Raw genomic sequence first — 18,568 nt, forward strand, 5'->3', positions numbered from 1 at the left:
ACCTGCAGAGTTGGGAAAGCCATGTCCAATCATTCTTGTGCTTCGCTCTCTCTGACTTCCTCTTCTGCCAGCCTGAGGAAATTCTCTGCTTTTTAAAGGGCTGGTGTGAGTAGATTAAGCCCACCCGGAACACAGTCCTGGCTTCCTCTGTAAAATCTCTTCCACTGGGTTACTTGCAGGAGTGACGTCATGAGGCCAAAGTCACGGGCCTCGCCTTCAAGTTCGGCCAACTGCACCTGCCTTTTCCTGAACTATATTTAAAGGCAACCAAATAGCCTTCGTGGATGAGCAGCCATAATAAATATGGAAAGAATGGCATAATCAGAACCCCCCCTCCCCCCGCCAATCTGGCAACTTCCTAAAAAAAAAATAACTGATTTAGGCAACCAGTGTCAATGAAAATGAAACGCATGGCAGATGACAGCGTGATGAGGAGCTGACAACTGACCACATCTGAACTCACTTTAGAGACAGCACTACAGAGCGACAGCTCCGTGTCATGTGCTTCCTGCCACAAAGTGCACAGCGCCACCTGCAAAGCACTCTTGCCACAAAAGTTGAACCAATCTAATAAGCTGTTAGAGCTAACTTCCAATTTATAGGGAATACAGAAAACGGAAGTGTAATTTAAATAATCCCATGAAGAAGCAAAGAGAAAAATTCAGAATGTGGAACATTCTACAATACAACGGGCCCAGTTTCTTCAAGAAGTCCATTACCTGTGTGTGGGAAGGGGAGGGGAGGAGGGGGAAACACCTGTTCTAGATTAAAAGAGACATTATTACCAACTACAATATAAGAACATTCTTTGATCCTGAATCAAACCAAGAGTAGAAGGGCATTTTTAAGTTACTCAGAAAAAATGGGGGGTGCCCGAGTGGCTCAGTGGGTTGAGCGTCTGACTTCAATTTGGTTCAGGTCATGGTCCCGGGGATCATAGGATCAAGCCCTGCATCAGGCTCCAAGTTAAGCATGGGGCCTGCTTGGGATTCTTTCTCTCTCTCTCTCTCTCTCTCTCTCTCTGTGCCCCCCTGCCCCCGCTACTCAAATTCTCTCTCTCTAAAAGAAAAAAAAAAAACTAAAGAAAAATATAAATATAGACTTGGAATTACAGTAAGAACCATAATCAGATATTAAACTAAGAATCATCATTTTCTTTTCTCTTTTTTTTTTTTTAAATATTTATTCTGGGGAGAGCACAAGTGGGGGAAGGGCAGAGAGAAGGGGACAGAGAATCTGAAGTGGGCTCTGTGCTGACAGCAGTGAGCCCAATGGGGGGCGCAAACTCATGAACCGCGAGATCATGACCTGAGCTGAAGTCAGATGCCCAATCAACTGAGCCACCCAGGTGCCCCAAGAATCATCGTTTTCATTGGTTGGGGTAGAGACTAAAGTTGTATAAGAAAACATTCGTAGTCTTTACAGATGGATATAGGGCTGAAACTCTAAAAAGAGTTTGCTAATTGCTTAAAATATTTTGGCAGGGGTGCCTGGGTGGCTCAGTTGGTTAAGCATCAGACTCTACACTTCAGCTCAGGTCATGATCTCACAGTTCGTGAGTTCAAGCCCCACATTGGGCTCTGTGCTGACACTGCAGAGCCTGCTTGGGATTCTCTCTCTCTCTCCCTCTCTTTCTCTGTCTCTCCCCTGTTTGCACAATCTCTCTCTCTCTCTCTCTCTCTCAAAATAAATAAATAAACTTAAAAAATATATATTTTGGTAGCCATGCAAAGAGAGGATGAACAAGGAAAATGTTGTAAAATAAAAAATCTGGCTGACAAACATATATGGGGGGTTATTAGTCTAATTTTGGGCATGACTAGATATTTTTATTTTAATTTTTATTTATTTATTTATTTAGAGAGACAGCATGCATGCAAGTGGGGGAGGAGCAGAGAGAGAGGGATAGAGAATCCCACGCAGGATCCATACCAGCACAGAGCCCAACGTGGGGCTCGATCTCAGGACCCTGAAATTATGACCTGAGCCAAAATCGAAAGTCAGACGCTTAAACCCGGGCACCCCCACATTTTTTCTGAGTAACTTAAAAATGCCCTTCTACTCTTGGTTTGTTTGATTCAGGATCCAAAGAATGTTCTTATATTGTAGTTGGTAATAATGTCTCTTTTAATCTAGAACAGGTGTTTCCCCTTCCTCCCCTCCCCTTCCCACACACAGGTAACGGACTTCTTGAAGAAACTGGGCCCGTTGTATTGTAGAATGTTCCACATTCTGAATTTTTCTTTGCTTCTTCATGGGATTATTTAAATTACACTTCCGTTTTCTGTATTTCCTGTAATTATAATTTATAATTATAAAAAATTATAAATTTTTATACTGAACAATTTCATTTCAGGGTTTCATTCACAGAGCATCTGCTGAGAACCAATCCCTGTGTTAAGAGCTTTGCAGACATTTCTTGCTGCATCCTCACAACTGCCTTATGCAGCAGATAGTGTTTTCACCCCCCTTTCATAGCTCAGAAAACTTAACGAAACATCAACCAGTTTGGGGTATAGCCAACAGGCCGGCGCATCGCCCGTCATCTCAACAAAGCTTCGGAGACTGAGTAAACTTTTCCATTTCACAAAGGGTTTCTGCACGCGGGCTGCAGCACAGGTTGGCGGGCAGCTCCCCCAAACCAGGCGCTAACCTCAGCACAGGGGAGGGTGGGAGGTGCCGGACGAGAGAAAAGGGGCTGATTGATAGGCAGGGGATACATGGTGAAAGGGAAACAACAGAACGACAGAAAATCAACAAGTTGGTGACACATGGAGACAGTCATGGAAAGGGGCGGATGAACAGATGGGAGAAACAAAGGCAAAAGGCGGTGGGCGGGACGGGGGAGGGGGTGAGGGGAAGCGAAATGGGAAGAAAAGAAGACCTAGAGAGCAGGACAGATTCACTCCAACCACAGGCCACCTTCCCTCACACCAGCTGAAAAGGAGAACCCTACAGGGCAGGAGGAAGGACCAGACGGACACTGAATGTACAGCGATGTCCGGACGTAACTATAGACGTGTGTTTGGCGACGTTACCACGCACTCTTGTCTCCCCATCCCGCCCCCCCCCCCCGCCCCCCGTCCCACGATTGCTGCTCTTCCCTGTGACCTTCCAAGTTCAGACCTAGCTTCCTCTGCCCAGCTCCAAGCTCACGAAGGGGAAGGAAGGGAAGAGGAAGGAATCATTTATTCATTTAAGCAACTTTTAAATTCTTCAAAACAGCTTCACCGAGAGAATTCACAGGCCATCAGTGCCCAAGGAAGCTGCTCGCGAGGCAGAACCTGTGTGGCTGAGGCCAGGACGCAAGGCCACCTTAATGCCAGTAAGGGCCTCCGATCAAGGGCCCCTGGGGTCATCTTCGGGTAAGGGTTGGATCAAAACAATGGGAAGGAAAGACATGTCTGGGAGCCTGCATGTGTGCTGCGGGGACGGCGGACAGGAGCGGGGTGAGGATCAGAAAACACAACGGGAGAAATAACCTTCAGTGCATTTCACAGACTGGCACGAGAGTGCAGGCGACAGCGGGTTCGTCACAACCTTCCAGTGTGCCTTAGTAACAGGGAACCACCCGCTCGCATCACAGGTTGAGAAACACCTTCCTCTCGTAGCAACATTATGTATAATAGGCAAAAAGTGGAAATAACCCAAACATCCGCCGACGGATGAATGGATGAACAACACGCGCACAGCCACATCTTATGGAATATCACCGAGCATAAAAAGGAATGAAGTACCCGCACATGCCACCACATGGAGGAACCTTTAAAATATGAGAGAAGCCCCATGGAAAGGCCACGCATCGTCTGATTCCATCCGGGAGGAATGTCCACGCTGGGCGAATCCACAGGGGCAGGAATCAGATTCGTGGTATCTCAGGGTGGGGGTGGGGGTACTGATGGGTATGGAGCCTCTTCTGGGGGTGTTGGAAACGTTCTAAGATGAGGCTGGGTTCGGGGCTGCACGACTCTGTGAACACGCTAAAAACTGCTGAACTGCACACGTGAAACGAGAGAGACGCCATGGCAAGTAGCTCTCAACAGAGCTGTAGACCTATTTTTAAATTTCAACTAATAAATAAGGCATTTCTTTCTTCCCTTGTTTCCCAAAGACACAAATTTCTCTCTCGTTACTGTGAGAGTTTTGTTTTCCATTCTTTCGTACAAAAGCAGAAGCAAAGCGGGGGGGGGGGGGGGGGGGGGGCGTTTATTTATATAGATGACAGTTAACCAAACGCCGTGAGCGCAAGGAGAAGCAGCAATGAAGCATGAGATGAAAGTCAAAGTCTTTCGACCGCTCCGTTCCATAGCCAAATCCCGACGCTCGATGCTCGGGATGTGAGATTTCTAGGTAGCTACGGGCCGCTAGCTTTCCACACATTGTGCTCTGAGCACAGACAGGGCAGTACTCCACCTGCTTCTCTGGGGAACGGCATCCAGCTTTTCACCACTGAATGTCAGGGGCTGTGAAAGAAGCTCTATCGCCTTCATAGATGGCTAAGTTTTGGAGACTAGCTAAAAAGTCTGCCAAAATCCGAAGGCTTTTCTGCACTGGTTTCTACTTTAGTTGAACACAAGAGAGCATCATGCCGCTTGCTTAAAAAAAACAAAAAACTATCCAGTTCTCACAGGGTGACCCTCAGCAGTACATTTTATATTCATTGTTTCCTTTCCAAGAGCCTTTACAGAATGGCTGGACAAGGAGAACTACAAGTCAGAATAAGTCACTTCACCGACCTGAGTCTATGACTCCTTACTTATAAGGAGGAGGGCTGCCCACAATTACTTCCAAGGATATTCAGTCCCAAGGGGATCGGCCATTGTGGGTCTGTGAATCACGGAGACAGGACTAAATGCAGAAACGGAGTTCCAGGAAACTTTTGTATAACCAGTTTCTTGCAATTTTAATAAAGTCATTTCCTCGAGTATTAAAGTCATTTAAAAATGATGCCACAGTTCCTCAGCAAATCTTATCTGAGTAATTGTGAGAGGCAAGTAAAGGGAAGGAAAGAAGGTTCCAATTCTCTCGTATTCGGCTAAGGTGATTTCATGTGAAATCCTGGAATTATCTGTTTATCACATTACTATGGGCAGATTAACAAAATACTCAGCTGGCAGGCCAAACGATGAATCCTATCTGAGTTGAGAATAAAAATATAGTGTAGGAAACTTCTGGACAGCAGGAACCGATTTGGGGGGATGAAAAAAAGAAAGTATGTGGACTACAGCTCTTATCTAACCTCTAAACAAACTGCCAGCCCTTCGGAAGCATAATACTCCAATGCTCCCCAAGCCTTGGAACCTCACACTAGAGCTATTCCTGTCCAGTCCTAACTTCTCCAAGCACTAGCTGCTGGTAATCGGAGAACACGCCTGTACATCCACACACTTGCTCCGGCCAAGCCCAGCACTGCCCAGAACTGGGTACCAGCTAGAGAGAAATGGATCCTTGACCTCTATGCACACAACAGGAGAGTCCTGGTGACCTGCTAACTAAGGCTCAGGGATAAGCCTTACTTACTGAATGGAGCCTCAGGGATAAGAGTAATTGATGGGGAACTGACAATAAGGAGCAGTGTGTAAAGCCTGTCAGCCAGTGAAAACCGATGAGATCAAGTGCGCCAGCCCCACACTTTGCAAGGAGCCGGCCAAACACAGGAGTGCAACATGTTTATGAAGACACGGGCCACCTCCTTGTGATCACGGAGAGGACAACAGCAGTGAGGAAAGGTGGGGACCTCAGAAGCGGGTCCGAAACCCAGAGCACTTCTTTCTGGTTACCAACTACCCAATCCTTTGATTTGGCAACCCCCAAACTGTCTTAAACCCTCGAATCGAGCTAGTCTGTCTCCCAAGAGCTTATTCACAAGGTCTGTTACTAGGGATGGAAGTAACCATTACGTATCTTATTGCTACATGAAATGTCCTTCATTCCCAGCCAGAGCTATAAAAGCATATAAAGCACGAAAGGCTGCATTTACACATAACTGTGATGCCACCTGAAACCACCATTAGACTGTATGCCAAATGAGTAAGTGGAACTTACCAATTTTCTGGTTAAAAATCTTGTCAAAGGTTATTTCATTTCTCTCCTGGAGGTACTTCTGCATCACACTCCGGATACTAAAAGAGAAGAGGGACACAGTTTTAACGGTGACAGCCTGCATCATGAGAAACCATCCCTAGTGTGGACAATACGTGAATGTCTTAACTCAAGGATGCTGGCTGGAGAGAGCCCTCTTACAGACAGCCGTGATCGCACGGCCGGCTGACTACACTTAAAGCTGGGAGCATCATGGCTCCAGCTGGTATCCTGTCCTGTGACTCAGGGCCAACCTGACGTGTAGACACTGGACCAAAAATAACCCCAGGGCTGTGGGAACGCTCACCCTCAACACCACCGTTCTCAAAATACATACAAGTGTGCACGCACATGTGACACATTCCGCTAATGGATTAATGAGCTCTTTCTGAAACAAAAGCAAATGTTCCCTGGATGCATGACTGCGATTTTAAAAAACCACATTTCTATACATCAACAATAAACAGTGAGAAAACATAATTAGAAGAAGACTTCACTTAACGATAAAATAAGAAACACCAAATGCCTTGAAATAAACCCTTCAAAACATGGGCAAGGACTTTATGGGGAAAATTACAAAATGTACTGAGAGACATCACCGAAAATCGTAATAAACGGAAAAGAACACCATAGTTATGAACAGAAAGATTTAGTATTGCAAAAATTCAACATCTATCCAAGTTTATCTGTGAAATCAATTCAAACCCCATCAATATTCCACAGAGTTTTTCACAGAACATAGAAACGATTAGTCTTTATAAACTGTATCCAGAACAACACGAGATCAAGGAGAGCAAAAACATTTATGAAGAAAGAGAATAATAAGAACAGGGCTTATTATGAAATTAAAATAATTAAGACAGGATAAACAAATTGATCAATGAAATGGAATAGAGAGCACATAAATATGGAACTTTAATATATAAGCAGCAAGGCAGAGAAATGGAGAAGCTAAGGATTATTCTGTAAGTGAACGAAAAGTGAATATCCAAATGGAAAAAGTAGAGACTGAGTCTCTATCATCCACTGGTGGGGGGAAAAATTGGCATTAGCAGCTCCCTCTTGAAAACAAACTGATTAAGGGGTGCCTGGGTGGCTCAGTTGGTTAAGTGTCCGACTTTGGCTCAGGTCATGATCTCACAGTTCATGAGTTTGAGCCCCGCGTCGGGCTCTGTGCTTATAGTTCAGAGCCTGCAGTCTGCTTCAGATTCTGTGTCTCCCTCCCTCTCTGCCCCTCCCCCATGCACGCTCTGTCTCTCTCTGTCTCTCAAAAATGAATACATGTTAAAAAAATTTTTAAACAAACTGAGGTATAATTTATATACGGCTAAATGCATATTTAAGTGTACCAACAGATGAGTTTTTCACATATAACTACTACCCTAATCAAGACGTAGAATATTTCTATCACCCCAAAAGATGCCCCTTTGCAATCAGTCTCCCCATACTCTAAGATCCAAGCAAATACTGATCTCCTTTCTTTTAGTATGGTTTACCTCCTCCAGTTTGAGAATTTTACATAAATAAAACTACACAATATGTTGTCGTGTGTCTGACTTCTTTCACTTGACATAAGCAAGCTTCATCCATAGTGTTGTGCACTAAGTATTTAGGCCCTTCTCATCGCCAAGTAGTATGTCATTGCATGAATACTCCACCATTTATCCATTCATCTGTTGACAGACAATTGGGTTGTCTCCAGCCTGGGGCTATTGCAAATAAAGCCGCCTTAAATATCTGTGTGTAAGTCTTTTTACAGGCACGTGTTTTCATTTCTCATGGGTAAATATCCAGGAGTAAAACTGTTGGTCACGTGGTTAATTATATTTAACATTATGAAAAACCTGCTGAATGATATTCCAAACTGACTGTATGACATTACATCCCCACCAGCAACACATGAAGTCCCAGCTGCTCCGTATTCCTTGCCAACACTTTGGTTGTCAGTCTTTTCGGTTTTAGCCACTGTTAGGCAGTGTAGTGGTAGCTTATTTTAATTAGGATCTCGCTAATGGGTAAGGATGTTGAGTACGTTTGGACACGATTATTGGAGTACTTCTATCTCCTGTGAGGCATGGGGTGAAGTCTTTTGCCTACCTTTTAATTGAGCTACTTGTCTTATGACTCAATTGTAAAATTTCTATGTCCTGGAATCGAGTCTAGTGTCCGATTTACATGATCATAATATTTTCACCCAGTCCATACCCTGTCTTCACTTTCTTCATGAAGTCCTTCTAAGAGCACAAGTGTCTAGTCAATGAGTTCCGATTTATTATTTCTTTGATGGACCACGCTAAGAAATCTTATACATCTGAAGGTAATAAAGATTTTTAACCTGGTATTTCCCTTTAGACATTTTAAAGTTTTAGCTTCAATGTGTACGTCTAAGATCCATTTCAGGTTAATTTTTGTGTATGATACAAAGTAAAACCTCAAGGTTCTTTTTTTCTTCCTAATACCTCGCTATTCCGATATCATTTGCTGGGGTAAAAAAAAAAAAAAGTATCCTTACTCCATTGAATTATCCTGGCACCTTTTTTTGATACAACACTAAATTTGGGAAGGTCTTTCATTAGGCTATCCTGTATCATTGATTTGTATGTCTACTCTTACATCAATACTATATTTTCTTGACTTTAGAGGTTTAGAGTATATCTTGAAATCAGGTACCTCAATTTGGTTTTACTGCCTTTGTGGAGTTTTTGGTTGGTTCGTTTGTTCGTTTTTTGGCCATCCTAGGTTTGTTACATTTCCATGTAAGTTTTTCCCCAGAAATTTCTGCCCAGAAAAAGCCTGATGGGGCTTGGATTGGGATTGTGCTGAATCTATAGATCAGTTTGTGGGTATTGACCTCTTAGTAATAATAAGTGTAGAATCCGTAAGTATGATATGTTTCTTCACTAATCTAGGTCTTTAATTTCTCACATCACTATTTTGTAGCTTTCAGTATAGAAGTCTGGTCTTTTTTTTTGCAATAGCTTTCTCTGGTTTTGATATCCAGATACTATGATTCATAAGAGGAGATGGGAATAATTCCTTTCTCCTCTATTCTCTGGATGAGTTGGTGCCCAACAATGTTAATTATTCCTTAAATGTTTGATAGAACTCATCAGTGAAGCCACGTGAGCCTAGAATTTTCTTTGTGGGAAGGTTTTGAAATTACACACTCCATTTCTTTCCTAGATATAGGACTAATTATATTTTCTGTTTCTTCTTGTATTAGCTTTGGTAACTTGTGTCTTTGAAGGAATTTTTCTATTTCATTTAACCTAATGGAACTCAAAATAATGATTCTGAGTAAGAGAAGCCAGATTAAAAAAGAGAGACAAACATACAGACAGAGACAGAGAAAACACAGTGTCTGATTACAAAGAGGCAGAAGCAAACTCTTGCGTGATGGAGCACAGAGCAAAATAATATATACACACACATATATATTTGGTTTTTGTCCCAGTACTTGGCACAGAACTCCTAAAACCCTTGGAATTTTCTTATGGTAGAAGCATCTAATTCATAATAATCCCTTTTCAACCCTACATGAGTTTATGCTAATGAGGTGACTCTTGGCGGCCCATAGACAGCTTCAGGGCGGAGCTAGTTGCCAGAGAAACCCACCATGTGATTAGAGCGGTAGAATTATTGGCCCCATCACTTGACATCTGGGAGAGTGGAGACTGAGTTCAATTACCAACGACCAATGATTTAATCACACCTACATAATGAAACTTTGATAAAAACTCTAGAAAGATGAGGTCTGAAGAGCTCCCGGGCTGGTGACCCCATGGATATGCTGGGACACTGGTGCTTCCGGACAGGGCAGGGATGCTCGGTGCCCCACCCCTTCCCACAAGACCCAGCCCTATGTAACAGTCCCTTTGAAGTCCCTGAGTTGTATCTTTTACAATAAAATGAACCATAAGTATAGCACCTTCTTGAGTTTTGTGAGTTGTTCGAGTGAAATCTCAAACATAAGGGGAGGATCATGGGAACCTCCAAACTTGCAGGCAGCCAGGCAGTAATGCAAAGAGACTACAGGACCCCATTTGCAGCTGGCATCTGAAGTGGGGCAGTCTTGTGGGGCTGAGCCCTTAACTTGGAGGCTGTGCCAACTCTGGGTAGTTAGCATCAGGATTGAGTTGAACTGTAGGACACTCATTTGGTGTCAGAGAATTGACAATTGTTGGAAGATGACAAAATGTATATGTGCATTATCTTAATTTTGGTAATGGCTTCACAGGTGTAGATATAACTTGCCAAATTGGACCCTCGAAATGTGTGCAATGTGTTTCATGTTAATTATACCTCAAAAAAGCTGGGTTGGTTTTTGTTGTTGTTGTTTTTCTTTGAATTGTATCACCGGGATGTGATCAGCAAAATCATGAGTGTTAGAAATTCTCTACCACCCCTGACCCTATTTCTTTAGCAAAATCAATTACAAGAGGGAAAAATGATGGCAGGACACCTAAAAAAACAAACAACAACAACAAAAAACCCAATCTTATAAAAAATTGAAGAGGGGTGCCTGGGTGGCGTCTGTCCAGCTCTTGATTTCAGCTCAGGTCATGATCTCACAGTGCAGGGATCAGGCCCTGCATCAGGTTCTGCCCTGACAGCACGGAACTTGTTGGGGATTCTCTCCCCCTCTCTCTGCTCCCCTCCCTGCTCGTGTGCACATGCTCTCTCTCTCTCTTACTCTCTCTCCCTCAAAATAAATAAATCAACTGGGGGCACCTGGGTGGCTCAGTCGGTTGAGCATCTGACTTCGGCTCAGGTCACAAACTTGCAGTTCGTGAATTCAAGCCCCGCGTCGGACTCTGTGCTGACAGCTCGGAGCCTGGAGCCTGCCTCGGATTCTGTGTCTCCTCTCTCTGACCCTCCCCACTCATGCTCTGTCTCTCAAAAATAAACGTTAAAAATAAATAAATACGCTTAAAAATTTTAAAATAAAAAACTGGGAAAATGAATACAGACCAATTATCTGCCGTTAAGGAAGTATTACAATTTAGCAGCAGCAATGTGTTACATCATGTTTATGCTTTTATATTTTAAGAGTTCTTATCTTTTAGGGATTGATACAGATATTTTACAGATGCAATGACAGATTATGTCTAGCTCTGCTTCAAAATAATCTAAAGGGAATTAGGAAGTACGGATGAAACACGATTGGCTGTGTGTTGATAACACATAAAGCCAAGTGATGGCTACATCAATTTCATTATACTATTCTCTCTGTACATGGTTAAAATTTTCATCAAAGAAAGTTTTTTTAAAAATCAAACCCTCCAGACTCCTGAACCATTTCTTTACATACCTCCTCATCAAGATAAGGCATAATATACTATATATAATACCATATATATTGATGGGAGGCCTAATGGATTTTTTTTTAATATAACACCAACTAGCTGGAGACACAGCACCCCTGCCTACTAGGGTCCTGCCATATAAATACAAGGTAAGTATAATAAATATTGTACTGTAATTTAACATTTTCTTCTACTACTAAAGTGGTTGAAAGATCTGCTCTCTACTGGCCAAGGACTAGGTAGGCTTAAGTTGTACTTGAACACCTCACTAGCAGAAAACTACGATATTTATGACACAGTGAGCCAACTCCCATTTTAAAAGCCTCTATAGGGGGGCCTGGGTGGCTGAGTCAGTTAAGTGTCCCAACTCTTGACCTCGGCTCAGGTCATGATCTCACAGTTTCTGAGTTTGAGTCCCGCATCAGGCTCTGTGCTGATGGCTCCGAGCCTGCTTGGGATCCTGCCTCACCTTCTCTCTGTCCCCTCCCCTATGTGTGTGTGTGTGTGTGTGTGTGTGTGTGTGTGTGTGTATGTGGGGGGGGGGGAGGGAAGGGGGAAGTCTGCACGTGCATGTGCACAAGCTCCCTCTCTCTCTCAAAATAAATAAATAAACTTTAAAAAAGGCCTCTATATTCTCTTGAGGTTTAATTCTGTTTTATTCTAGTGTCCAAAACAAAATGAGTTTAAACAATTATCTCTAATATGTGACATATCACCCCCAAAAAATGAGGATGCAAAAGGTAGTTGTGAAGATAAAGCAAAATTATGGGAAGAGACTAGAAGCACCACATAAATGAGTGGTTTCCATTACTGACCACCAAGAAACCCAGAAGGCAGATTTTTTTTAAGATGAGATGACTAAGCAGTCATACAAAGATTCAATTCCCCCAAAAGGAAATTGCTTTCTTTTATATGTAGTTACTAAATATTTTCCACTAACTGCTCATTAAACACCCAAAATAGAGCTACATTATCCAAAGTCACAATAAAAACTCCGCCACTAGATTTAAAACCACCGAATTCTGCCAGACAGACTCTGAAGAGGTCTGTAAAAGTAGCTGGGACGGTTTAATGTCAACTCTTGTCAAGGTTCCTGGGTTCACCAGATCTTTGGCAGGAAAGGCTTGCATATAATTTGCATACCATTAAACATTTCAGCAGGAGACAGTCTACATTTAGACAATCACAACCCAATTACGCTAGATGTGAATTTAAGCTCCTTTGTGTTTTTTTCTACAATATTTTGACAATCCAGATCAGCTCTCCTCATGCCTTTTTCTTTGCAACAGATTACCTGATATTAAAGTGACACTAACATAACCCGAATTCCACTGGTCACTAAAAATCCATCATCTTAACGAAAGTCGTCCCTGGACAGAGAGAATTGGCGAGATGAACACATTTATGGGGTCATCAGTTTTTCTAATAAAAGCCACTAAAACCTCATGACCCAAACCATCCCTTCAAATTAGTTACAATGATCATTCTAGAACCCATTCACCTTTATTTTTCAGAATACTTTTGAATCAGCAACAACATACAAGCAGATTCATTTTACAGCGAAGCATCAGAGGAGGGAGGGACAGAGGCCAGGAGAGTCTATAGCAGGGCTTACAGCATCCTCCTCGTTTCCAAGGGTAATTTTCCATGCAGTTATCTCATTTACAAGACTCCAAGGGCCTCCCATTTTGCCCAACGTCCTAACTCCTTAGCACGTTACCGGGAGCATTTCCAATGGGGCCCCAACCCACCTCGTCAACCACATCGTGTCATGGTTTTTCTCCCAGAGCGGCCATGCTTGATTTTCTCACTGCTCCATGACTCTAAATGCCACTCCTTCGAATGCCTCTTTTTACATGAAAACCTCCTTGTCTTCCAGGATCCACGTCGGGATCGCTGACACTATGATGCTGTCCCCAGCTCTGGCAGAGGTAAGTCACTTCGGTTTCCACGGCCCGTCACATGGCACTGCTGTATCATGTCCCCAGTGGACCCCTGTCCTCCTCAGGAGGAAAAGACAGTGTAGTCATCGGTTCACGCAATCGTTCATTCGTTCGAAATAGGTACTGCATCCTTTCTAGGAGACAGCCAGCCACTGTGTGTGACGCCAGAGATGCACAGTGCATCCGACCCGGTCTCTGCCCTAAAAGAGCCCTTGTCCATAGGGGTGACAGAGGAGTGAACAGGAAGCCCCAATCCAACGTGGCAGCCAGCAGGGACTGCACGGCCAGCTCAACAGGACTAAACTATAGAATCTGAGGGGCCGCTGGCAAAGGGGAAATGAGAGAAAGCAAGGGGACCGCCCGAGAAGGATCTCATAGTCATGTCACCTCAGCCTGAACCAAATAATTGAACCAAATGGACAAAGGACAACAGCAATTAAAACACACACACACACAGAGACACACACACCACACACGCCAGACCACAAACACCTCCCACTCTAACTATGTGAAAAGTGTATCTAAATTACCCCCCATGAGATTAATGTCAGCCTTTCATGGCTTTCTTTGTCTTTAATGTTTATTTATTTTTGAGAGAGAGAGAGAGAGAGCGTGTGAGCAGGGGAGGGGCACAGACAGAATGAGACAGAGAATCCAAGAAGGCTCTGGGCTGTCAGCACAGAGCCCAATGTGGGGCTTGAACCCACGAACCATGAGATCATGACCTGAGCCAAACCGACTGAGCCACGCAGGCACCCTTTCGTGGCTTTTTTAAAGCAAACACTTCCTTTCCATGGACTGACAGATGACATTTTGTTTCTACCACCGGTAAGAATGCTGACTCATTGGACATAAGTCACTGTACTTCCTCGTCCCCCAAACGCCACCGTGACCTACTGTCCCCCACTCCTCCCTGAGGCAGCGTAAACCGGTCACTGTCTGGGCAAACAGATTCACACACTAAAACAGGCTCCACAGAAAATCAGCCAAGGTAAATTTTCTTTGACTTGACTCTCAATTTGGTATAAGATACCCACTGTCCCACAAGAAGTCCGCATGATCACAGCCGCTGATCTCCTTTACAGGCTGGGGGGCGGGGCAGTTTGCTTACGAGAACCCATTGTCATACTCCAGAGTAATGGAAATACATTCTCTCATATTTTTCTGTTTTATTATAATAGTTTTGTGATGATCTCATTGAACACTCTGGAATTTCTTTTTTCGTACAATGTGGAGGGATTGTAACTTTGCCAGATCACACACCAGCCTTTCCCCACCAGACTCAAAATGTCACCTTTATTCATAAACCAAACTCACATATAATACGTGTGCTCGTAGGGGCGCCTGGGTGGCTCAGTCGGCTCAGATCATGATCTCATGATTCCTGAGTTCGAGCCCCGTGTCAGGCTCTCAGCTGACAGCTCAGAGCCTGGAGCCTGCTTCGGATTCTGTGTCTCCCTCTCTCTCTGCTCCTCCCCTGCTCACATTCTGTCTCTCCGTCTCTCTGAAAAATGAATAAACTTAAAAAAATTTTTTTGAATATGTGTGTGTGTATACATTATGTATATACACACATACACATACACACAAGGCTTGTTGTGCCCTGGATGTGTGTCTATATCTGCACCACAACCACAGTTGTAACTGCTATAGCAATGTTTTCTTTTAGACAGAGCAGATCCCCACTGTTTCATTTTTTTCAAAATGTCATTGGTTATTTTTGTCCATTCTTCTCTTCTAGATGAACGTGAATCACCTTTCAAGTCCTTTGAAATTCTCGTTTGGGTTTTGACTGGGATTGCCTTGGATTCCGATTCTTTTGAAGAGAACTGACATCTTCCCAAACCGAGTCTTCCTATCTGCAAAGATCCTGTGGCACTCCATTTATCCAGGCTTTCTTGGCCTTTAAATAAAGTTTTGTGTTTCTCACATACAGGTCTTGTCGGTAATTACGGTAGTTAGTGAGGTCAGGTTTAGAGCAACACATTAGAAAAGATCAATTTTAAAGTAATTATTTTGAAATGTTTTGACAAATTAATATTCAAATGACTTAAAAACAGAAAGCTGTAGGAGCGCCTGGGTGGCTCAGTCGGTTGAGCGACCGACTTTGGCTTAGGTCACGATCTCGTGGTCCATGAGTTCGAGCCCCACGTCGGGCTCTGTGCTGACAGCTCAGCGTCTGGAGCCTGCTTCAGATTCTGTCTCTGTCTTTCTGCCCCTCTCCTGCTCATGCGCTCTCTCTCTCTCTCTCTCTGTCTCAAATATAAAATAAAACTTTTAAAAAAAAATCAGCTCTTGGAGAGGTGCCATAGTGGCTCACTGAGCTCATTGAGTTCATTGAGCTCATTGAGCATCTAACTCTTGATTTCAGCTCAGGTCATGATCCCAGGATCTTGGGATCAAGCCCCGTGTCAGGCTCTGCACTGAGCACACAGCCTGCTTAAGATTCTCTCTCTCTCGGGGCGCCTGGGTGGCTCAGTCGGTTAAGCGTCCGACTTCAGCTCAGGTCACGATCTCGCGGTCCGTGAGTTTGAGCCCCGCATCGGGCTCTGGGCTGATGGCTCGGAGCCTGGAGCCTGCTTCTGATTCTGTGTCTCCCTCTCTCTCTCTCTCTCTCTCTGCCCCTCCCCCACTCATGCTCTGTCTCTGTCTCAGACATAAATAAACATTAAAAAAAAAACAAAACAGAAAGCTGTTCAAGTCATTTCAGTAACAGAGACTGGATCGTAGAGTTTCATTAGGCTTTGGAAAGATGCTTACAGGGTAGATCATCTTAAATAGAAAGGGTTATTTTTTCTTTCCTGCTAAATTTAAACATCAGAGCTATGATTTGAATGATATTCACAAAGTTCAGGGAAGTCTTTTGTGTTCAGGGGGTAAATGGACATAGTTTTCTCAAGTTTCATTTCTTACCCTGCTTTGCCTCTTGGAAATCCTTCTTTATGGCTTCTGCTCCCCCTTCATCGTTCCCCGAGAAGTCTGCAGGTCAACAGGTTGTAAATCTGTCCACACCACTTGGGATTGGTCAGGACTCTGGCTACGAGTGAGTTGACTAAACCTCTGCCCACATCTTTGCGATCGGTGTCACGGGGTTTCTTTTTGAGCCGCCCTACCGTGGTTTCCAAAAAGCAAGCCACCCTCCCGCAGACTAACTTACTGGAGACGCAGCACATCTTGCATATGCCATCATGGGAGTTTCGGTCCTAAGTCACCACTGCTCCTACCCGTGACATCGGGCCAACCGAAGTTTCCATCAGCCCTGCAAGCCTCTAACTGCGATCCTCAGGCCTAGCCATCTACTCTGTTGTTTTGAAAGATCATAATGAAAATGTTCAAACATGCAGAAGAGCATAGTAGAGTGAGCCCCGGTAACTGTCCTCCCACGCCTCCGGAGTAGCTACCAAGGTTTTCGTCTGCTACTTTTATCCTCGCCCCAACTTCTCCTCCAAGCTTTAAAGCATCTTAAGGCTTGGAATCTCCGACTGCGTGTCATTCTACCCTTACTCCCTCAGTTTGCAATCTAAAAATTAGGGACATTTTCCTTACGTAAACACAATCTATTATTACTCCCACCCCCTTCCCTATAGAAACAATACTGCCCCTCCCCTGAATGCCCCCCCCCCCAGAAATAATAATAACTCCTGCACATCTACTACCTAGTTCCCCTGTCCATGATGTCCATAAATGCCCATCGTTCTCTTAGGGTCGTCTTTTGAGCCAGGATCTAATATAATCAGGATCGCGCACTCATTAGACCACTGTCTCTCTCCAATCTGCTTTAACCAAGAGCTCTTCCTTCTCCCCGACATCTGCTTTTTATATTCGCAACCAGTGACTTACTGAGGGCACCAAGACAAGCTGTATAGAGGCTAGCTCCTATTCCGGACTATCTGTTTGCTTCCTCTAAGGTCATTCGACCTGCTCCTCTAGCTCTGTATTTCCTAGACGCTGAAAGTTTCCCTCTGAAGACCGGATGATATTCGAGTTCAACCTCCAGGGGCAGGAATACTCACGAGATAGTCTTTGTATGTCAAATTGCCCCCCCCCCCAAGGAGGTACAGTTATTTCTTCTTAGTGATGTGAAAATTACTTAACAACTGAGCTGGTGATCATCGGATTTCTCCTTTTCAAATTCCCCACGACACCGCATTTAGCGGGTTCATGCTCTGATGACCTTTGCCTACCTCAACACTTCCATTAAGAGTTGCAAGATGGTGACTCTCCCAATTCCATCATCCTTGCCACGTTCACTTGCTGTAAATCTTCTTTTTTCTTTTTTTTTAACCGATCAATTAGTTTTTATTTTTTATTATTTTAATTTTTTTAAGTTTACATCCAAATTAGTTAGCATCTAGGGCAACAATGGATTTCAGGAGTAGATTCCTTAGTGCCCCTGACCCATTTAGCTCATCCCCTCCCCCAACCCCTCCAGCAACCCTCAGTTTGTTCTCCATATTTAAGAGTCTCTTATGTTTTGTCCCCCTCCCTGGTTTTATATTATTTTTGTTCATCTGTTTTGTCTCTTAAAGTCCTCATATGAGTGAAGTCATATGATATCTGTCTTTCTCTGACTGACTAATTTCACTTAGCATAATACCTTCTAGTCCCATCCACGTAGTTGCAAATGGCAAGATTTCATTCTTTTTGATTGACGAGTAATACGCCGTTGTGTGTATATATATATGTATATATACATATATATACATATATATATACATATATAACACATCTTCATCCATTCATCCATCGATGGACATTTGGGTTCTTTCCATACTTTGGCTATTGTTGATAGTGCTGCTATAAACATGGGAGTGCATGTGTCCCTTCGAAACAGCACACCTGTATCCCTTGGATAAATGCCTGGTAGTGCCATTGCTGGGTTGTAGGGTAGTTCTGTTTTTAACTTTTTGAGGAACCTCCATACTGTTTTCCAGAGTGGCTGCACCAGCTTGCATTCCCATTCTGTAAATCTTCTTAAGGAAGAATTATGTCCCATCAAGTAAAAATTGTGATCACCCTCTGTAGCTTACAGGAAAGGCAAGAAAAGCGCTAAATGCTTCACCTTTTTGACTGCCTCTTTTCAGGGACAGAGTTGGTACCTTATTTTGACAGCCAGTGGTGACCAATAGGTGTCTTGTTTTTATCTGTTTTGTTTGGGGATCTCCCTTTTGGATATCATAGATATATTAGCTTCCTACCGCTAATATAACAAATTACCTCGAACTTGGTAGCTCCAAA

General features: G+C 43.6%; 1 protein-coding gene across 2 annotated transcripts in view; it reads right to left on the reverse strand.

Annotated features, from left to right (window-relative positions):
* Positions 1 to 18,568, reverse strand: part of GRK3 (G protein-coupled receptor kinase 3) — a 131,711-nt gene that overhangs the window by 99,118 nt on the left and 14,025 nt on the right. For both annotated transcript variants that reach the window (XM_078435582.2, XM_078435583.2), the window contains one exon: positions 6,046 to 6,122. In XM_078435582.2, coding sequence (XP_078291708.1) covers positions 6,046 to 6,122 — 77 coding nt within the window. Of the gene's footprint in view, positions 1 to 6,045; positions 6,123 to 18,568 lie in introns of those variants that run through there.

This window comes from Panthera onca, chromosome D3 (genome assembly GCF_046562875.1).
Source record: "Panthera onca isolate mPanOnc1 chromosome D3, mPanOnc1 haplotype 2, whole genome shotgun sequence".
Classification (NCBI taxonomy): domain Eukaryota; kingdom Metazoa; phylum Chordata; class Mammalia; order Carnivora; family Felidae; genus Panthera; species Panthera onca.